General features: G+C 36.8%; 1 protein-coding gene across 2 annotated transcripts; it reads right to left on the bottom strand.

Annotated features, from left to right (window-relative positions):
* Nucleotides 1-256: 256 nt before the first annotated feature.
* LOC125678913 (tyrosine-protein kinase ABL1-like) lies at nucleotides 257-24,210 on the bottom strand. Of its 2 annotated transcripts, none has more exons than XM_048917720.2 (11): nucleotides 23,884-24,210; nucleotides 17,449-17,622; nucleotides 14,438-14,736; nucleotides 13,753-13,948; nucleotides 12,950-13,111; nucleotides 10,961-11,138; nucleotides 7,894-8,078; nucleotides 6,022-6,174; nucleotides 3,818-3,907; nucleotides 3,604-3,720; nucleotides 257-3,519 (listed from the first exon to the last, which is right to left on the bottom strand). In XM_048917720.2, exons 1-11 carry the CDS (start codon nucleotides 23,996-23,998, stop codon nucleotides 1,382-1,384), a joined length of 3,807 nt encoding a protein of 1,268 aa, XP_048773677.1. In that variant the 5' UTR covers nucleotides 23,999-24,210; the 3' UTR covers nucleotides 257-1,381. The 2 variants fall into 2 exon arrangements, with proteins under 2 accessions (XP_048773677.1, XP_048773676.1); XM_048917719.2 differs by having other exon boundaries at nucleotides 14,438-14,739; nucleotides 23,884-24,206.
* Between the last annotated feature and the right edge of the window lie 227 nt (nucleotides 24,211-24,437).

Here is a 24,437-nt window from a genome sequence, read left to right on the forward strand (position 1 = left end):
AATTGTCACAGATATTATTTCATGCCATCTCGAACTATAGTTAATATTTGGCATCAGCTTCTGCCATTTTAAAATGATGGCTAATATCACATTTAATGTTGTGTTGGTGTACTGGTGGCAGTGCTGGGACCAACAACCAGTGAACAGAATATACATACTAGTACAGTCTCTGAGCTGACCGTGCCAATGCCTCTCAGTCAGGTGACTAGTAAATCTGATGTTGTGTACCAATCCACTAAACATAACAAACACAATGATCACTTATAAAAATGTATTTTCATTGAAAAGATTCATTTACAATTATGGTACCTTGAGTATTAAAGGAAGTTTAAATAAAGCTTTCTGGACATGGCTGAACAGAACACAGAAGTTCACAATCATTCACAGAGTTACAACAGTTTGTTCTCAATAACTTATTCACCTCACCATTCTCTCTGTTGTACACACTAGCTCCAGACCTATGGATACACTACAGTAATCAGGTGTATTCCCTCAAATATTTACACTTGTGACTTTTCAAAATTGTGTAAAACGGCTCTACGATGCAAACTTTAGATTAAAAAAGGTACAATTTGTATACAATATCACAGAGAGAAAATTTAAACAGATGTCAGAAATTATAATATTGAATTCTATTACTTTTGAAATCTGAGATTGATTTTTTGGTTAAATGAAAAATTGCTACTAAGCACACACATTTTAAGTTTTTATTCATATGAAATACATGTACCCACTTTCCAAAAGGGATTGTTATAGAGCAACATTTGATAAATTAAATGGAAGGATTTCTGTTTTTTAAGTAGGCGAAATAAATTATGATTCATTTGAAATACATCTGATAAAGAGGAAATGTGAAAATTGATTTTTGTGCCATCCTGTATATGTTTGAAAAGAACTGATAATATTGCAGTAGGACAAGACCAGTCAACAGACTGTACATAAAAACCCCTCAAGGTAACACGATCAGTACAATCCTATACATAGATGACCTATCTACAGAGCTGAAACCGATAAACTTAAAGATGAAAATGCTACAACTGATGATAAAATGAAGTTCACACAAATTATATGACACCTTGGTTATTTGAAGATCATATTGGAACATCAAAGGGACATAACTTTTGGACAACCATCAGTAGTCATGATAAAGCGACTTACAACCGTGTGTAGAACATGCTGGCAATGCTGTGGAAAAATAATGCCATTTGGAATAAAAATAAAATACCCAGATTTGTATGGTTTACGCAATACTTGTACGTAAGAAATTAATAAGCTTTTTAAAAGTTTCAATACATAGTATACACAGAACATTAACACATGTCCCCAATAATACAACCTGATGAAAATAAAAATTGGATTTACATGCAAGCTAAAAAAAGCATCACTTTCTTATCAGATCCACAATTTCTTGGACAGATGCATGGACATCATTAATGATTTTCATGCCAACAGAAGGATTGGAACTACAAACTGTTTTCACACTTTCACTGTAAGTTAGCAAGCGTGATAATAATTCCTTTGCGTGAAATTTTGCATGTGGTGGCATGGAATCGAAGAACTGAGAACATAGGTCGTGAAACTGTAGGACTTTTTCATACAGAATCATAAAGTTCGCACTGTTTTTATTTCCTGTACTGGTTAAGTTCTCCAGGGAAGATAAAACGTCAGACGACAAATTTAAAATACTGTCACGAGACACACTAGGAACTTCGGAATCAGAATTCCCTCCTGGATAATTTTCATGCACAGGTTCTAAGGAATCAAATGTAGATTTCGACATAAACGACTGCTGCATCCCGATGCTGTGAGGGAGTGGTTTTGGTAATACAGGCTTGCTAGCTATAAGGTCCTCCAGGTTGCTGGTTTTCCCCTCTCTCATGGAATTCCTGTCCTGCTCCCCTCGAGAAAACGGTTTAAATTGTGAAAAGTCTGGTCCTGCAGACTGAAACATTGCGACTTTCGATAAGACTGAAGCACTCTGTTTATCCTCCTTCTCGGTCGACTCCTCAGTGTACGGATAATCACCAATAGACGAGGACCTCATTTTTTGAGCAAGATGTGGTCTCATGGCTGGTGAATTGAAATCGGACTGTGCTTTAATTTCAGAAGGAAGCTTGGGGGTGAATACGTTGTCCCCTGTTTTGTCTACAGAGTAACTAGGAAGAGATTTGTACATACTCTGAGACATGGAGGAAGGGGGCATTTGGTCCACACTTTTATCATGGTGGCTGTCTTGATCAGCTGGCTCAGTAAACATTCTGGATAATCGTGGACTAGGTTTAGGTTTCTGAGCGGGATCAGGATACTGCCGAGAAAAAGAGTCTAAAGCACCCCCTGCATGGGTCAAATCTGATTTCTGTCTATGAAGTAAGGAGTTAAAATGAGAATTTTGATTCTCGGCTATCACATGGTGAGACTGTGATTTGACAACAGCAGACGGTTTTACATTGGGTTCCGGTTTGATTCCTTCCATTGAGTCTGGAGGTACCACATTCTGGTTTTGTCTCCACTGGTCACCTCCGTTCTCGTTTTCAGGTAACAACACTGGACAGGAAGCAATGCTTGCAGTGTCTGTACCAGAATCATGATCTTCCACCGTGGGAAGGTTATCCACTCGTTGCTGCTCCACACCACTCTGCATAGAGGCAAGGTAAGCCTCAATTCTCCTGCCTTTGGGAATGGTCCCATAGCGACTAATAGCTTTAGTAACATTGTTCACATCTAAGCGCCCAATGGTGACCTGATCAGACTCGGCGTCCAGACTTCTGGCCACCATTGTGTTGGACTTTTCAGAATCTCCCCTCCTGAACGGCTCCCCAATCTTTTTCCTCTGGAGAGCGTGGGAGGGAAGAGGTAATGCTTTCTTGGGGTAAGTTCGACCTTTCACTTGAACCTGTCCAAAATCTTTGCTGTCCTCCATGAAACTAGTGTTTGTCTCTTTGTCTGATTTTCTAGTGTTTTCAACATCTGAAGCTAATCTTAATTCTCGATGATAAGGAATAGAAAATTTCCTGCCTGTGTTTTTATCTCCCTGTTCAAATGAAGGGGATTTTGTGGCACTATCAACATTAATCATGTATTTTGATTTATCAATTGGCGCTCGCTTTATACTGTCTGAGCTATTTTGGCCTATGCTTCCATCCTCCGATGTTCTTATTCCTTCTTTAGAATCCATCCTCTGGAACGTTTTAGGTGATCCTAACTCCAATCGCTTTGAAGGCTGCAAAGTTATTGTTGGTCCAAAATCACTAGCTGTAGACTGGTCCAAGTCATTGTCACCAAAAAATTCAGCTTTGCTAGAACTCTCAATTTTGGCCTTTTGAAGTTTCATCTTGGCTTTCAGTTCATTTTCTAGGTTTGCACTTTCTTGCTCCTTGCAGGAAGTGGTTCTGCGAGGGGGTGGAGGTGCGGCACCACCTTTCTTCTTAGCTTTGTTAGACAAAACGGCAGATACTTGTCTCAGAGATTCATCAGAATTTCTGGAGGGCAGGACTTTTCTCCCCGCTAGAGGTGTGGAACCTACAAAAGAGACAGATAACAACAAATCAAGGCGGACCTTCAATAGGCTGCATGTTGAACTCATGCTATTCAGTATCTACAAACCAGCACTCATCTGCCCACCATCCGTCATGTGATCACCATCAGATACATTTCTTTTCTTGGATGACTGAAGAATTGGAATCTTCTTCGAGTCTGTTTTCTCCAATTCTTTCTCAATTTCTATAAGAAAAAGAGGAGTTGCCATCAATACGATATATAGAGCTCAACATATTTGATTTATAACTAAATCTGTTGTTTAACATTCACTTGCGTTTACCTTCATTCAGACTTGATTTGTCAAACATGTGCTCCAAAGAGTTGTGGATCTCTTGAAAGGTCGGTCTGTCTTTGGGGTCCCATTGCCAGCCTGTCAGTGAAATATAAAATCAGCTTTAAGAAATGAAAATATACACGTAGAAAGTGATGATGACAAGGCTATAAATAAAACAAGAGGCCCATGGGCCTAGAATCGCTCTTCTGATACATTGTAGAACAGGCAAAAATTCTCACTAACCAAAATTCATCAATTAACAAAGTTTGATGATGTTAAGTCAAATAGTACCTGAAAATTTAAATGTAACTGTCCAAAAGTAGGTCAAGGTGAACTACTTTTGGTCGACACACTGAAGACTTAAGATGCATCAACTGACAAGTCAAATAGTATTCAAATATAGCCGTCAAATTCCAAAAGAAGGCCACAGTGACCTTCTTTTTGGTCGACACACTCCAAAGACTCAAGATGCATCAAATGACAAAGTTTGATAATTGAAGTCAAATAGTATCCGAAATATTCAGATATAAACGTCAAATTCCAAAAGTAGGTCACAGTGACCTACTTTTTAGTCAACACACTCTGAAGACTCAACATGCATCAACTGACAAAATTTGATAATTGTAAGTCAAATAGTATCTGAAATATTAAAATATAGCTGTCAAATTCCAAAAGTAAGTCACGGTGACCTACTTTTTGGTCAACAAACTATGAAGACTCAAGATGCATCAACTGACAAAATTTGATGATCCTAGCTTTCATGGTGTCCAAAGTATGCATCTAAAATTGAAAATGTGAAATTTGAATGTCTGCAAAATTCAAAAAGTAGGTCACTGTGACCTACTTTTTTATAAATATGTTTCGAGGCCTCTAGACACATCAACTTACAAGGTTTGATGATTCTAAACTTCTCGGTGTCTGAAATAACAACCTAAAATTTATTCATAAATGATTAGCCATAAAATTCAGAAAGTAGGTCATGGTGACATACTTTTCACATGATACAGTTCATGGTCCCATGATCCATCAACTGACAAACTTTTGATGATCATAGGCTCAAAGGTGTCCAAGATATGCATCAAAATCCATTTAATAATAATTACCTGCGAAATTCAAAAGTAGGTCACCATGACCTACTTTTGAGACAACATGATATTAGGTCCTAAGATGCATCAACTGACAAAATTTTATGATCCTAGTCCTTATACTAAGCAAAATATCAAAGTTTCAACAAAACAAAATTTAAGGTCAACTTTGAAGTGACCTGGAGACCACACCCTTTGCCCCAGGATGATGCCTTGAACAATTTTTTATCTACAACCTATCCTCATCCTTATGCATAAGTTTGGTGATAATTTGCCCAGTGGTTCTTGAGAAGAAGATTTTTTAGCAACCACTACTTTTGTTTGCATTTTCCTAATTATCTCCCCTTGTTAAAGGGTCAAAACCCTAGTTTTAGTACAAATGAAAGCCCTTGGGCCAAGGATACCCTGTGACAAATTTGATAAAAATTGACCAAGGGGTTCTTGAGATATAGCCCTTTTTCCAAAAAGTTGACCCACACCGCACGCCAGACACATGGCCATATGATTAGCTCTTGGAGCCTTCGGCTCAGAAGAGCTAAAAATGTTATTACTATAGATTGTGATGATGACTAGGCTATAAATAGAACAATGTGACTACTATAGATTGTGATGATGACTAGGCTATAAATAAAACAATATGACTACTATAGATTGTGATGATGACAAGGCTATAAATAGAACAATGTGACTACTATAGATTGTGATAATGACTAGGCTATTAATAGAACAATGTGACCACACCTATCCTCTCTCTTACTGTATTCATATTGAATATGTGTAATTCATACATGTATTACATGTTAAATTTTCATTTTCCTCCTACCATCATTCCAAAGGACCCTTCTATCCCAACTCTGTGACAGGATTTCCTTTAAGGTACTTTCACATTATCATGAGTGATTTCCTTTAAGGTACTTTCACATTATCATGAGTGATTTCCTTTAATGGTACTTACATCTCATGAGTGATTTCCTTTTGTAAAAGGAAAGGAGAAAATGCAAAAAGACCAGACCGGGATTTGAACCTGGGCCCCCTAAATCTCTAGTCAGGTGTTCTACCAACTGAGCTATCTGGCCACTACTAGTGATCGAACTCAGCTGACCGCTACATTTTAATAGTACTTACATCTCATCATGAGTTCGTACACGTTGGCGGGACACCCCGCTGGGCGGTCCATTCTGTACTGTCTCTCCAGCAGATGGTATACCTCTGTAAGCTCCACCCCCGGGTACGGTGACATTCCGTAGGTAGCCAGTTCCCACAGCAGTACCCCAAACGCTGCAAGTACATAGTACTTAATCAACACCAGTACATTTAATAAAAGGAAAGATGTATAATCAAACTTCCATTTTCCTGCTTGATGATTAAACCAATACATATCATGATATTTGGGAGATATACTACATCATCGTAATGGCTGACTTCCTTTTAAAACATGAATGAAAATATAAATGTCAGCGATATTTGAAATTACTTTTAAATTTGATTGCCTAACTCAGTCAGTGAACGTGTCAATTGCTGAACTGTAGATCGCTGGTTAAAGTCCACCGGGGGATTTAAATTTGCTTTCATATTGCTTTCTACTAAAACTTCACTTTTTATTTTACTAAATAAGGTAAATTTCCAAATATTATTGTACATATCTCCCCACTTTTCATCCATATCAAATTTCTCTGGTGTGTTATTGCTCCTTAATACCTGTCTACAGCTACTCATTATGCAACAAAACCATATTCTCTGATTCACTAATATCACACAGTATATACATTCCTCCAATCACTAATGGAAGATGATACAAGAGGTACTGTGAGCAATGCTCACTAAGAATACCCCCCGTTTAACCCAATCTCCCAAAGGGTGTTGGTAATAGGTATAAACTACCTCTTTTCTGAGTGTAAAAAACAAATGGCATGACAAACCGAACCATATTGCTACTTCGATGTCCAGTGCACGTGACCTTTGACCTTTTGACCCCAAAATCGATAGGGAACATCTTCATTCCATGGGTAGTCCATATGTATGATATGGTGACTGTAGGTGGAAAGGATAACGCTTTACAGCCCGGAAACCATATTGCAACTTCGATGTCCAGTGTGCTTGACCTTTGACCTTTTGACCCCAAAATCGATAGGGAACATCTTCATCCCATGGGTAGTCCATATATATGATATGGTGACGGTAGGTGGAAAGGATAATGCTTTAGAGCCCGGAAACCATTGTGTCTACAGATGGACGGACGGACAGACAGACAGACGGACAACCCGATTCCAGTATACACCCCCCCCCCCCCCCCCCCCCCACAACTTGTTGCGGGGGGTATAATAATGTATCATATGAATAACGTATAACTGATGAATTACACAATACGGAACTTTCGGGATATGCCGGAACGACCGATTATATTTGACGTTTATACACCACGATCACGTGATAATAACCAATTGTAGGGCAAAGTTGACATCGATACATATGGTGTTTCGCTAACAGACAGCCCGTAAAGAGCTATGCGTAGTCCCACGATGACGATCCAAGTCATTATTGGTGCTTAGTACCTGGGTGTAAATTAGATGGAAGGGAAAAGGCACATTTAGACGCGTACCATTGGATGCAAGGCGTGAAGTTTTACCGATATCCTCAAGATATTCCCTAGATTTATTTCCCGCGCCGACTCACATAATTTAATCAATTGTGTTTTCCTAAAAAATGGTTGTAGTTATTCCTTTCTATCAAAGATAGCATTTAAATGCAGGAAATTGATAGCAATTGAAATATTCCATGTTTGTTTACTTAGTTGTTATTGTAATCCGGAAGTGACATGCCCTATAATTACATTCAACGCGCAATATAAAAGTCAGAGTAGATCCGTATCTCGAAAGTCCCGTATTCAAAGAACACGAGCACTGCAGAATGTAAAATGTCACTGTACTAAGACATCCGACTAAAAGTCATAAGCACAATGCCATTATTAGTAGTACAATATCTAACAAAATATCCTACCCCAAACATCAGACTTTGTGGAGAACCTATTGAAGGCTAGGCCCTCGGGGGCGGTCCATTTGATGGGAAACTTTGCCCCGGCATGAGCAGTGTAGGTATCGTCCTTCATCAAGCGAGCCAAACCAAAGTCTGCCACCTTCACCAGGTGGTCCGGCCCCACCAGACAGTTCCTGGCAGCGAGATCTCTGTAATCATAAGTTCACGTCTCTGTAATGCATGGTAATTCTTTCTTGAACTTTTAATAAGTTGCAGGTCTGATAATTTTTCAGCCCTTCTATAAAAACATAAGCATTGACTAGAGCGTTATTTCAATCGACCACCAGAATCCTAAACCTGGAGACCAGGCTTCCTCCACTGAATCCTAAACCTGGAGACCAGGCCTCCTCCACTGAATCCTAAACCTGGAGACCAGGCTTCCTCCACTGAATCCTAAACCTGGAGACCAGGCTTCCTCCACTGAATCCTAAACCTGGAGACCAGGCTTCCTCCACTGAATCCTAAACCTGGAGACCAGGCTTCCTCCACTGAGTTTGACTTCAGACATGAATCTTTTAATTCTTTTCTTGATGCAGGTATCATGGGTAAAATTGGATGGAAAACTTCATCAATGCGCTACTTAAAACCTGAACTGTGGCCCTACACAGATTTCAGGAGTAATGGTTTCAATAAACTTGACTTGACACTACATGAGGATACTAACACTTCCATCAGACAAACTGTACATATACAGATTTGTTTCCTATATTCCTGTGCAAAACTTTTAAACCCGATTTGTGGCCCCACTAGTACCCGATAGCCATTTTCACAGAAAATTTTACTACTATAAAGAAATTTTGTCTACTTGGTGCAACTACACTCTGGCTAAGAATCAACTTTCATCACCAATATACATATATTATCTTTATTCAAAATTATTTTTGCTTATTCACAGATATATGAGCAAAGAATTATAATAGTTAGATTTTCATCTTAATCGTAAGATTTTTTTATGCTACCATCTCATGCAGTGCTTCATTTCCCTATTAGACACATATCCAATACTTACTCAAAGTTAACAATAGAGAGAGTTGCTGCTATATGTAAACCATTGTTATACTGCTTAATTTGCTAATATTTGCATAATATTCATATCACATTTTAAAATGCATAACCATACATGATGAAAAATCATTGAGCTTTGTTCATCTGTTAGCAACCTGGGTATAGGAGTATGTGCATTGTATATAAAATATTCTCTATACATGTATAGGATCCATTATACTGCTATTTTCTATTTCTGTCAATATGAGTCATGTCTATTTAAATCTGCCAGCTAATATTGCATATCTTTTTTATCAATGACTAGGGATTCACCTTCTCTTATCACGAGCTAAAATGACAAACAATGCAATGCGTTTAGTAGGTCATTACAATGAAACTTGTCCGATCGGGGCATGCTTGGAAAATCGTCAGATTACAAAACAATTCTGAGTAATTTTTGCAATAAAATTTAAAATTCAATGTTTGGTACCAAAACAGATATACACATATAAATTTCAAATTGCACAAGGTTTTTTAGTCTGTTATTTTCTTCCATCACATACATGTAGCCTAGATTAATCATATCATCCAACACATAGCTTAATATAATCATACCACCCCTCACATAGCCTAATATAATCATACCATCCCTCACATAGCCTAATATAATCACACCTTCCCTCACATAGCCTAATATAATCATACCATCCCTCACATAGCATAATATAATCATACATCCCTCACATAGCCTAATATAATCATATCATCCCTCACATAGCCTAATATAATCATACCATCCCTCACATAGCCTAATATAATCACACCATCCCTCACATAGCCTAATATAATCATACATCCCTCACATAGCCTAATATAATCATATCATCCCTCACATAGCCTAATATAATCACATTATCCTTAAAGGCATAGGGTCTAAGATATTGGTGAAATTTTGCATGTTCCAAAAAGGTGGCAAAATTTAAGATAATAACCAAAAAATCACACAAAGTTCTTCAGAATGTTTACAAACACATTGGATATGATAGTAATAAAAATAATTCCTTGTTCTCATTTGCCTAAACTGGTACCCTGTTGATTTCGCATCTCTTATGTTTGTTTGTAGCCACCAATCAACGGAGTACCAGTTTAATATATTGTCCTCCAGACAAAATTTTTTTACAGGGCTAAAACGTCAAAATGACTTCATTATCAAAGCGCTGCAGCTATAGATAACTCATAATATATACTACAAATTTGTTTTTTGGAGTTCTTCTTCCAAAATATTGTGATGTCATTTTTGAGATGAAAGATAGACCCTATGCCTTTAACATACACAACTGTAGCCTAATATAATCATACCATCCCTCACATAGCCTAATATAATAACACCATCCCTCACATAGTCTAATATAATCATATCATCCCTCACATAGCCTAATATAATCATATCATCCCTCACATAGCCTAATATAATCATACCATCCCTCACATAGTGTAATATAATCATACCATCCCTCACATAGCCTATAAATAGAATCATACCATCCCTCACATAGCCTATAAATAGAATCATACCATCCCTCACATAGCCTAATATAATCATATCATCCCTCACATAGCCTAATATAATCATACCATCCCTCACATAGTGTAATATAATCATACCATCCCTCACATAGCCTATAAATAGAATCATACCATCCCTCACATAGCCTAATAGAATCATACCATCCCTCACATAGCCTAATATAATCATACCATCCCTCACATAGCCTAATATAATCATAACACCCCTCACATAGCCTAATATAATCATCCCTCACATAGCCTAATATAATCATCCCTCACATAGCCTAATATAATCATACCATCCCTCACATAGCCTAATTTAATCTGACTTTTCTTCATGTAGCCTGGATAATCAAACGTACAGGAAAGCCTTCCTCATAAAAATCTCACCCATTGCCTACTTAATTTCTTAATTCATGGATAGCACAAATGACTTTGTCATGTCTTATATATGTATCTACAATTTCTGCCATTTTACCTGTGTATGAAGTTTCGGGCTTCGAGATACGCCATTCCTGAAGCTATCTGTGTTGCCATGTACATCAGTACCGTGGCGCTGATGTCATCTTTCGAGGTACTACGCAGAAAATCCAACAGGTTCCCTTGAGCCATGAACTCTGTTACAATGTAGAAAGGCGGCTCTCGTGTGCACACACCTGAAAAACAAAACATTGCCGTTATCTATTTACTGCTTATGATATCACTTTCCACACGTCCTCTTTGCTTCAAACTTCTGATAAAGGATTAGCATTTATAAGATTAACAGAAATCAAGAGCCAAATGGCCAATTTGTGCATTATGGAGAACTATATGCACAGAAAAACATGCTCCTAATAAATATGGTTATAATGAATTCACTCTTATTGCTAAGTAAAATTTAACCTTCTATGAGAGGAAACTAATAAAAATTGTATTGGATATAACGAAGTTTGGTTATAATGAACTGTTTTGTTGCTGGCCCTGGAGGTTCGCTATAACTGTGTTTTTCTGTATAATGAAGTTTAGTTATAATGAACTGTTTTGTTGCTGGCCCTGGAGGTTCACTATAACCGTGTTTTACTGTATAATGAAGTTTGGTTATAATGGACTGTATTGTCGCTGGCCCTGGAGGTTTGCTATATCCATGTTTTACAGTATAATGAAGTTTGCTGATGGACTGTTTTTTTTGCTGGCCTTGAAGGTTCACTATAACTGTGTTTTACTGGTTTGTACAGTTAAATCCATCTTGGTTATCACAATAATTTGTGACAGAATTTCCCGTGGAACTTTTTGCTTTATTTTCCTCCTAAACTAAAGACTAAATTACCTGTCTTGAATAACCATGACCTAAATTTGCTTGATTTGATCATATCCATCACCTGAAGCATCATGTTTACTAATGCAGTGGTCTTGATTCGAAAAATAATGTTTTTCCTTCACCCTCAGCATAAACAGTGATGAGATATTTAACCAAAGAAATTCAATCTCTAACAGTAGAAAGCTAGAAAAATAATCAGGTTTAATACAATATGACATCTTTGATGTTTGAAATTATTGGCAGGCAATCAATGTACCAGGTAGAATTGATATAAAAATTGTTAGGTAATTAAACACCAAACAAATCACACCTAAACCATTAAAATTCATGGATTATTAATGACTTCCTTCAAAATATGTCTTTGTTAAAATAAACTGTGGACATATGATTAAGCAACACAATTATGCAAAAAGAACTTGGATTAAATACAATGTTTTATTTCATACAATGACTACAATCAAGCAATTTCAAAAGGAGAGTTTTTGTCAAAACAAATTTTGGACCAATTTTGTCTGATTTTCTAGAAGATCTTTACAAAATACTTTGTATACCAACCACATATCTAGTGAAAATTTCCTGTACAAAGTGATGAATTAAGAACATGGGGGGGGGGGGGTCACATCAAAATGACAGCTAATAAGCACTGTGGTCTACATGACAGCCAATAGCACTGTGGGGCTACATGACAGTTAATAGCACTGTGGGCTACAGGCAGATACAACCTGAATTAATCATTACACCTTAAAACATGACATGTATAACACAGAAACTTGATACATTGTACAGATCTTATCCAATAACTGTACTAGATTGTACAGATCTGACTTACCCAATAACTGAACTAGATTGTAGAGATCTGACTTACCCAATAACTGTACTAGATTAGATCTTACCCAATAACTGTACTAGACTGTACATATCTTACCCAATAACTGTACTAGATTATACATATCTTACCCAATAACTGTACTAGATTGTACAAATCTGACTTTCCCAATAACTGTATTAGTTTGTACAGATCTTACCCAATAACTGGACTAGATTGAACATATCTGACTTACCCAATAACTGGACTAGATTGTACAGATCTTACTTACCCAATAACTGTATTAGTTTGTACAGATCTGACTTACCCAATAATTGAACTAGATTGTAAAGATCTAGACTTACCCAATAATTGGACTAGATTGGGGTGTTTCATTTCCTTCATTATGCAGGCCTCCTCTAGGAAGTCTTTCAAAGCCATGGTATCTTCTTTCAGAGTTTTGACAGCTACGGTTTTATTGTAGCGCTTCCATATTGCCTCATACACATCGCCATACTGACCGCCACCTGTAATCAACAAGAGGTCTTCATTCTCCGGCTCTTTTCTAAATTATGTACAAAACTGTTTCGTACAGCTCCTGTTACTACAATACATTCACTCATTTTCTGGATGGTTCAAATTTAGTACATCCACAAACATGCTAATTTCCCATCAATAGAAATACGGTGAACTTCCTATTAAGGTGGCCCACTACACCTTGAAAGAGTTTATCAAATCAGCATGAAATGATTTAATCACGAAAGATATACTGACATGTACTAAGTGTATATGTCAAAATGCACAAAATATGCAATTTTGGAGATAGAAAAACTTGATTTATATTTTTTTTTATTGAAAATAAATGTGAATATAAACAAAAGACACTGGCGGATTTGAACTCGGGATCTGTCAGTAAGTAACCCAATTATTAATTTACTGAGCTACGTAGATATACAAACAAATCAAACGATACATTTAATTTCACAAAATATTTGAATTGCCATCTTGTGACGTAGTGTCATAAAATGTGCAAGTCTTGATGCAATGAGCTACCTTAACCGAAAACAACTTTCAATCTACAAAATCAACACCCAGTCAATATGTAATTTTCACTGAAAACACGAAAATTTGTCCTGACAAAAGTAAGTGAATTTACTGCATGTCTTACCTAGTCTGTGCTTCATGGCGATCTCCGTTCTCTCGATTTCCCACCTATCTGGCTCCGGACTGAGTCCAAACACTGTGGGTTTCTGGCGCTTTGGGGCTGGGTACAGCAAGGTGGTGACCAAACCATCGGAGTGGATCGAATGGTGGTGGACAAGCTCAGCTAGCGTGTTAAATCTGTGCTCCGCTGTCACATACACCTGTGAATTAATATGTTCCATACCTGCACTAAAGAATTTCTGTTGCTATCTTTAGTTTTGGCAATTTTTGCTTAAGTTACCTGACCAACATCAAAATCATCCCCCCCTCCCTAACAGGGAAGATATAGAAGAAAGTTCAAGGTCAAAGGAATGGATTTATGGTTTCCATACAAAATAACACACATAATTTGCAAAACATAATCTATCATATTTGTTTTGTAGTTTGGACTTATTGCACTGTTTTATATTAAAAATGTGGATTTTGAAGGCACATATATTATTAATATCTTTTGTGATCTATTAGTTTTCATGTAGTGGTCATTATACAAATTAACAAAATGGAAATACAGTATCATGTAACATGGGACAACCAGAATAAATTTAGGTTTACTTTAGTTTCTAATTAAAATCCATTCTATAATTCCCAATAGATGCTGATGCAATATTCAAATACAAAACATTTCTTCATTACCGGACTACTAAAGTTACCTTTCCATCAGCGTCATCACTAATTCTGTAGTGGTAGACACGCCCCTCAAATCGTACCGAGATTGACCTTTGACCTGGGCTACTTTCACTTTCCCTAACAAGGAAGCTGCCATTGATTCCACTGCTGAGAAGATACTCCGAGGCATTTCTGGAAATCTGTCCATGGTACCACGAAAACTTGTCCAAGCTGTTGACGGGGGCAATGTAGTTGCTTGGCACCCAGCCAATCTCTCCAGCTTTGTTCTTGACTTCACACCATTCCCCGCCCTTGTTATACCCCAGGATTGTGATTTGTTCCCCTTCAACAAAGTGCAAGGTGATAGAAAGATGTAGCAGAGAGTAGCATGCATAAAACATAATATCAAAACACACAAGCAAAAACAGAAGAAAAAATCAAATTGTAATTACTGAATCAAGAAATAAAATTAAAATCACAAATATAAGTTAAAAACAGAAATCACACTGTAATCACTGAACCGAGAAATAAAATTAAAATCAGAAATATACATGAAAACAAATTAACAAAAAAGAGATCACATTGATTAAGCTGCAAAAAATAATACATTGTAAATCTATACTCTAAATTCTCTTAAGAGAAGGAAAGGAAAAGTCTATGTCTTCTGCCTAGAGCTTGAAGCATACAAAGAAACACTGACCCACAACCCAACCCAGGCTATCCTCAACCCCACCAACTGGGGCTACTCTCAACCCCACCAACCCATGCTTCTCTCAACCCCACCAACCCATGCTTCTCTCAACCCCACCAGCCCATGCTTCTCTCAACCCCACCAACTTGGCTTCTTTCAAGCCCACCAACCCGGGCTTCTCTCAACCCCACCAACCCGGGCTATTCTCAACCCCACCAACCTGGGCTACTCTCAAACCAAACCATCTTATATTTTATTGTTTATTCATACTAATACCTAATTTAAAATCCAACGTTCACCTTTAAAAGTACTTCACTATCAAAAATGCAATATTTTAAAATTAATATTCTAGTTACATAGATATGTCCCCGAGTTCTTATCACTTTTGTTGAGAACTCCGCATTGTGTTAAATATGACAGTGAAGTCGATTGTGGGCAAATATCTTCTGCAGAATTGATGACATTAGTTTTTACAGTATTAAGATGTATAATAGTGCCTGCCTGTTTACACAGAGAGCACCTCCACACCCAGCATGAAGAATAAGCTAAAAATCAATATCCTTCATGCACGGAGTCGTGCATTCCTCTAACTGATACATGTACCAATCTTGTGCTAGTGCTTATTGAACGCAAATGAAAATTCAGGAGTCATCGTGTTGCCAGGTAGTGGATTAGAACGCATGAATAACAGCTCTTTATCAAGAAACAAAGCTTACACTACATCTATAAAGCAATTCCACATAGGGGCAACCAAATACCGCATTCATTTTCTTAACAATTCTGTCAACTCAGGAAACAGTGAATGGAATCTTCATTAAACTATAACTTGACGTCTTAATTCATTTGCTAATTTTGATACATATTATACTGTTTTAATCTACTTACAATTTAAAATAATTTTATATATATAAATCAAATTCATCTCTATTTCAATAAAATGTCTAAAAACAAATTTTGTTTAATTTGTTGATTATTTGAGTCTCACAAAGCTCATGAAATAAAAGAAGTAGACAGTTGATTTTTAGTCTTTATCGTTGACTAAGATACGCGTGTTGCAGTAGTTCTGCATACTAATTGATTCCAACTACAGCAAAAAATTATATTCAATCAAACCGTGTTCAATTAAATGCCCATTCCTGACCAGCAACTACATCTGATCACTGAATCAAATTCATTTCTTTCTGAAGGTTTACCCTGCATATGAATTATATCAAACGTGATCAAAAGAGATACATGTATTTTCATATAGCCCCCCCAAATTTTGCATTATTGTTTTCTACCACGTGCAAAACATACATGTATATATGCACATCAAAAGACAGTTTACATGAAATAGAAATGAAAAAACTTAAGACAGATGCAAACATAATTGTTTGATACAAGCAAGAGAAAAATCCATAGATTTCTTTCTGAGAAGTGATGATTATTGAACACAACAAAGAACCACTGATGTGTGACTGCATTGGACAAAATAGCATTACTAATGGACAAGCTTCTAGAAACAATGAGAAAAAGATTTCCTTCCTAAAATTTGCTCTCTATGAATGCAAGTACCAGAAATTACTTGCTAAAAACCACAAACTTTAGAAATTTCAGATTTATTCCATACACCATGTACATAGTAGCCTGTCTTCAAGCTATGCATTTAGAAGTTTTTTGTCGCACACTAGTTTACCTTCAGTATTGCATATATCTTTGATAAAACTTTAGTTACAATTTTCAAGATTTTTTTTCCACGGACTTTCCATCCACAAGGGCATTTAGTGGCATAATTTTTATAAATGTTTTAGCATTAGACATTTTAAACTCCTTTTTTAAAACTAAATTCCATTGAAGAATGATAGCATAGCAAAGTCTCTGTGTCATGACTATGTTGGAACATCAAAGAACCCTAACTGCTTCCGAGGAGATGAAGAATTGCTTATGTCAAAGTCCAAATGGGGACAAACTGTGAAGTGTATTTTTCAAAAGGGGAAACTCCTCACTGACAGGATGCAATACAAACAGGCATGTGTGTGAAACAATGTGTCCAAGAGCATGGCAATGCTTATTTGTGACTAATTTGACCTTGACATCTGCAATAAATATAGCTCTGCTATTAAAGTTTCCCTTGTATGAAGTTGCAGACAATGAGACAAAACAACAAAGGGAGGCACCCCCCCCCCCCCCCTCCCCCAATTGTTTTATCTTGCGAGTGTAAGAGTTTCCAATATTTAAGTACTTCACTTGCTATATGACCAAAAGGAGTAATTTGAATAATAAAATTTCCAAAAGCTGGGGGGGTGGGGGGTGGGGGTGGGGGGGGGGGGGGGAGGGAGGGGGGAATCCTACAGAGGTGCACAATGCTGAGATATAGACTGGTACCTTTGATAATGCTGAGCTGGTTATCTCCCCCTGACTGGAAGTCATACAAGGCCACAAACAAATTGGGATCATCCTCGTTTTGTGCCAGTAAGTTCTCCTTTGACATCCATTTTGTGTTCAGGAAATCGCCGAGTGGAGATGGAGGTAGAGGGCGGTTAGTCACAATTGGTGTATCTGAAGGACACAAAAAAAAAAAAACATTAAATATTGTCACGTAAAACTCTCATCACATACAACAATATACAAAGGGAAGAAAGGCAGATCAAACTTCTTCATGTATATACATGAAGATTAAGTATAATAAATCAAATGACATTTACCCTCAACAATATCATGCCAAGTTACTAGCCAGATACACAAAGAATATTGAATCTGATGTCATTTATGACAAAGTTTAGCAAGTTCTCAATCAGACAACACGCATTTACACTGCATTAAACATGATACAGAAACTTGGGATTGGGGTCTGGGTTAGAATAGGTCCTCAGTACCCCTTCCTTGATGTAGGAGGAGACTAAATGGGGCGGTCCTTTGGATGAGACCGTAAAAACCGAGGCTCCATGTCGCAGCAGGTGTGGCACGATAAAGACCCCTACCTGCTCCATGGCCCTAAGGGCCGAGCATAGGCCTAAATTTAGCAGTCCTTCACCGGCCAATGGTGATGTCTCCATATGATTGAAAGATTCTTGAGAGGGACGTTAAACAATATACAATCAATTAAAATTGTTTTCATTCATTGAGCAATGCATAAGTAATAATTCTGTTCTTTCTACAACTTTCAAGTTTATCTGGGTTTAACTGGCCTTTTTTAAAGTTAATATCTCAATAAAATAATTTCAAAATGGGAGGGGAGGGGGCTAGTTTTCAAATATTGAAAACAAATGTGTCAGGAAAACAGCATCCATCATTCAAATATAAAAGCTGACATCTAAACAGATCAATCACAAAGATTGCCAAATGTTTACCTGAAATTACATGTACATGACCTAGCTATAAGTGTACAGCATTTCAATACAAGTCGGTGATTTTCCGATGATGCTTTGTTACTGAATTCTGGTCTAATGGTGTTAAGAGTATTCTGCTTTCAATATTGACACAACAATATACTACATAATTTCCCCACTACATACAGTTATCGCGCTTCAGACAAATGTGTAGATATATGTTTGGACGAAAATGAACAACATGATGCCCTGAAATTTTCAATACACTGTCTCCGTGCAGAGGGTGTATTATTTTGACAACCATGATGTCACTTACGAACCACATGGTGCCCTGAAATTTCAATAGTTTCTGTGCAGGGGTTTATTGGTCCGACAGCTACCGTAGCTTACATATTTGTTTATCAATGTATGCCTGCGTTCAGTTTCAACATATTACATGATTTGTTTATCTAATTTCATTGTTCTTTAACATGATGTTTTGATATTGTGATTATGTGATGTTAAATGTGATATACATATATAATATGGTGTTCAATCAAAGGGGTTACTGATATCTGAAAAAATTTTCTAGAGGTCTTAAAGCAGGATAAATTCGTTACACGGTCAGTTTGGGACATAATACGGAGTCATCCAGGGTGTGAAATGGAAATCCGTACTGGGACTCGGCTTCACCTCACCGGATACAGATTTCCATTTCACACCCTGGATGACTCCGTATTATGTCCTAAACTGACCGTGTAACTAATAGTATACCACTACTGTAACATATACATCTATATAAAAAGTTATGAACTAAAATAATCTGTGTGTTATGACTGTATTAAGTCACTTATGTAGAGAGCTCCTATTGTCTAAACATGAGTTATCTGTTAGTGGCTTCTCATTATCAGCATGGATAAATTCTCATTATTCAATCTTCTCTGTTATATAATCACACAAGCTGGCACTGTCAGGCATGTGGCCATATCTGAATATATACAAAAACTTCAGAAAACTCCTCAACACAAGAAAACACTCCATATTGTACCTCAGCTGATACAAAACACACAAAATACAGCAGAGGGAACCTTTCACATGCTAGACAGAGACATTGCCTCCTTTTAGTTATCAAAATGATCTCAACCAAGCTTGTTTTATTTTCAGCAATCTGTCTGTTGCTGTGGCAGGCACCGAGATTTTCTTCTGACACAAAGAGGAACTCATTGGTCACCGACCCGGTATCTTGACTTTATTCTCTTCTGCTTATCACACAGACTTCGGATTCTGTTACTTTCATTCTTCCAATGCATACATCATTCACTTGTGGGAAATAACTTACTACAATACTGCTCATTTTTTTAACAAATCATGAGGAAAAAAGATCAAAAGTTGTAACTTCAGAATAAAGCATCAAAAATCAAAATAAGAGAGCTAAACACTGGAATCAATTCTATCAATGTGTTTCAGGCCGTGTGCAGGTTACAAAGAAAATCAATATTTTGCTAGTGGTCTTTCATTCAGACATAAAATTAATACCTCTTTCTTTAGGTTTTAAAGTGATTGATGATTTAAACCAGAAATCATTAATTAACAGAGGTGGATTGATACACACATGCATGTACATCACTGAAATAAAAGTGAGCATGTAACCTCCATCTTCAAACAAGCTACAATGAGGGTTTAGAATTGATCAACATTGACTGTGACGAATGGTTTCATACCTTTTCATTTTCTGGTGTTACTGATATTTTTTTCTTTCGTTTATTGCATGCAAACTGTTCAAGCCCCACCCAAAACAAACCACAGAGGACTGTGATTTCTTCACCTTATTCCTTCAGGCCAATAAACAGAGCTCAATGTCATGCCTCACTGCCTACGTTTTCTCTTTATCTGTTATTTCTGAATAATGGCCATGCAGGCTCCCAGTACTCACTAATGGTTAAACCACTCAGTCCGGCAACCCCTGGGTCAGACTGTACCATCTGACAATACATCCGTTTAAATATCAGTTGTTTTAACTCATTCATAAAAACTTACAAATACGAGACACAAATCTTTACCACAACAAAAAAATGGTCTTTTATAAATCAACTTTTCATGTAAACAGTGTGATTTTTATCTGTAGGTGAAGATCAAGTGTCATTTACTGCTTTTAAAAGAGGTTAATTTTCTGATTTGGCAAGGATTAAATGTCGGTGGTCACATGAACTGGGACCGTGGTCCTGCAGACTGTCAGTGTACTAACTGTGAATCGTGTACAGGTGTGTATATGTACCTGAACAGGTGTAATACACACACAGGAGCTGACCAATATGCTGATGATGTGCCAGACACACACTGCATTTCTCATAATCTCCTCAAACCACATAAATATTTCAATGGTTTTTTTTATTGTTAAACAATTTTTCAACATGTCTTCAGCAGTTAGACTCCTGCTGTGACCAAATCAGACTTGTTTTCTCTCTGTTGTACAGCTGGGGGAGATGGAGAGATATTCCTGTGTTTATGTCTTAACCAAAATCTCAAATTAACATATCAGAACTCCAGTCATATGTAAGAGCTGGAAAGACACTTCTAAATGCAGCTAATTTCCAGACAGTGCTTTGGATGAACTGGGTCACAAGATCCTAAAAGTTGCCCTTTAAACCAGTGATTGTAAGACTTAAGTAAACACCTTCCAGTAAATCTCTGTTTAGCCATATCTACATGTAGTCTATATCTGTATATATATAAAAGATCCTGTCACCTGTGAACACCTATATTGAAGCACTACACAGAGCCCACCTGTGTGGTGTGTTCGACATTTTCTAAATCACAGGTTTTTCTATGAAATATACAAGCCACTCATCCTCTACATCAACAAGTCACCTTCCAGTCTCTGTATTGTTTTAGAAACAGTCGTCCTACTTGCCGACCCGTTTCTTCCATCCCTCAAACTGAAATGATGTTATCAAAACATGACAGTCACCAGGTGCAGAACTATCCCCTGTTTAATGAATAAATTACCAGAGTTTGGTTTAAAAGGCCAAATAATGGAGGAGGGAATGAAGTAACACACATTAATTATCCCTTCAAGCTAACATCTTACAAACAAAATGTTGCTACACTGATCATGTAATAAAGAATTACACAGCCAAAGGAATAATTCAGGGTGTAATATCAATCCCCAATATTTGTGAAATTTATTTCTGCAATTTTTGATTTATCAACGAGAAATTTTTTTTCACTTATATTCATTTTGTTTGTTATTAATATATACATGATATATATGTGTGAAATCATTTATGAAAACCTTATTTATCCTTTAAGGTAACCTCGCAAATTAATGACTATTAAAAAGCGATTGATAGTAAACTGAAAAAGATATTGTACTAATAGTACACAATAATTAGTATTCTTCCCACTCGGAAACATCTAAAATCATGAAAAATGTTTACATATATTTAAAGATTCCCAAAACTTTTTTTGGATCCTACATGTATAACGATTTGATGAGTAAATATTATACATAGAACTAAATGAAAGAGAACTTGTATTTTATGCATGCCTACAAACATACAATGAGGATAAACTTCCATCACACTGCATACTGAAATCATTACAGAGGTCAGCAGACCCAATCGTTAACAGTGAATAATCAAAATCTGAATTTCCCTAATTTCTGTTATCTATAATTACATAATAGAGCAGCCTACAAGGTATATGTTGTATGTAACAGTTGATGCAATGTTCAGGATATTGTAATTTGTGTAGATACTGTCACACATAAAATGATAGGAGCAGACAGATCTGAAAGCACTTATTCAGCTAAAGTTGTTTCTCCCCAAGAAATGAATTTTGTAAATATTACTCAATTCTTTACAAGCTCTGTCACTATAGTAAATACAATATAGTCATATCTACACTCAAAACAAGAGGAGCCTTGACATACCATTACACACATACATAAACATTTCATTCACAAACAATGGAATATATCTGTGTGTCTAACAGAATAAAGTTAAACAATCTGTAAAAGTTCTGGGAAAAAAAAATAACAAGAGATGAATATAAGGCTTTCTGAGATAACTACACATGGCTCAGTGGTTTAATTGAAAAATTGAAAATTCCATGGTTGAAATTCTGTTACAGCAGAAATATGCAGATGGCATCTCTCTCACAACAGTCTGTATGTAATATTCAGCTAATTAAATAGAATAAGCTACAAAAGTCAATTCACGTCAATTCAAAAAAAAAAAAAACACTCTAGCACGCAGAGCATTAATCAGATGCTTGGGTTTTTTTAATATTCACTATTTGCAACATCCCCCCCCCCCCCCCCACCTCGTTTTTGAAACACTAATCCTGGTGACAAGTTTTCAGAAAATTTCCTCACCAATGTTGAATATCTGTCACACAGTTTCTACAATGTAAACTATTTAAACATAATCAACCATAACGTCTCCTGGAGGCTGTTCAAATGAGCTGCACTGAATCAGGAATAAATCAACGTCTTCTAAACTAAACCAATGGATACATGTACAATGTGAATTTACCTAAGCTTGCAGTACAATTAGCACATTCCTTCTAATTATTAAGTATCTTTTCCTTTCATCATTCAAACCATCAAAGATCGCTTCAGAAAGAAGAAAAAACTATTTTATATACAGATTCCAAGTAAAAAGATGTATAATGACTTAGGCATCATCTTCAAACTGTTAGGCTTAGGCACAACCACACCTTGATCATTAGGGAGAGGGCTCATATAGGCTGATAAACCTGATGTCCAATCCCATCAATTTATTGAATACATATTGCTTAAAATTTCTGATTTTGTTCTGTAGTATCAACTGAAGTAACCACGGTTATGTATAGAATCACTCAGGATGCAAATGACAAATGAAAGGACAGTCAACTTCTTCAGTTTAAATTATTTAACGTTTTCCCTATCCAGATGCAATGATACATGCACAAAATCTTTATCTACTTCAACACAACATAAATATTCAGGAAACATACTGCAAAACTGAGTACGACTGATGCTCTTACCATATGTTAGGATTAATGGGCAAAAGTACACAAGATACATGTTTACAATCGAATGTCAAAAATTTAAAACCCTTTCACCAAAAACTGATGTGTATTGTGTCCATATTATCGAGGAGAAATGCAAAACACCAGGCAAAATTCAGTTATTGTATACAAAACAGAACTGCATTTCTACATGGTAGCTACAGGGCAGAGCATAACTATCATTTCATCATCACTTGGAAACAGTGTTGATAAAACCCAAACTAGACTGAATTCATTCATTAAAACATGATTATTTTCAATAAATGGGAACAAAAGTAAATGATTTCTGAATTTTCCTCCCCCTAGTTCCATCACAATCCTAGTCTACCTCGTTTCTGTCGACCCAGACAGACTACCAGTAGCCAGTCTGACACCGAATGAGTCATTGTGTACTCCTAATGCCCATGTCAAACCTACTACGGAATCCGTGTTGAGGTCGCGATCGGAAAGTGCCACTTACCAGGCTGGTCAGAAGGATAAAAGTTTCCTTGTGGAATCTTAGCCGGGGGCGGGTCCTTCTTTGTCTTGGACTTGGCTGCTTTGGGTCCTTCAGATTTCCCTTGTTGGGCTCCCATCTCCGAGTTTTCAACTCCCTAGCCCCCTTCTCCTAGCATGGCGTCTGCACCACTTCACGTCATTGTAGATAAGTAGTAGGTAGTAAATTTTGAGGAAATACTTAAATTCATATGGTTGACACAACGGGGAAAAAGGTCGATAATCTATTCCCTCGTATTCACTTCCTTCCTTCCGAGTCCGCCATATTGGTCTCTGTTCCCTACACGAAAACGAGGCAGTAATTGACGAATGTATCCTATCCGAAACTTCTTCTCCCGAAAGGACAGTGTAGAACGGACGAAAAGAGTCAGAAATATTCCGAAGAAGAAGAAAAAGAAAAAAGACTATGAAATAATTTATATATCTTCAATCATTTTTACTCTTTGAATAGTAGACTTTGGGTCAAGTAATATATATAAATTTTTGATATCGAATGCAGTTTACGAAAATGAAATTTAT

The sequence above is a fragment of the Ostrea edulis genome, chromosome 2 (genome assembly GCF_947568905.1).
Source record: "Ostrea edulis chromosome 2, xbOstEdul1.1, whole genome shotgun sequence".
Lineage (NCBI taxonomy): Eukaryota > Metazoa > Mollusca > Bivalvia > Ostreida > Ostreidae > Ostrea > Ostrea edulis.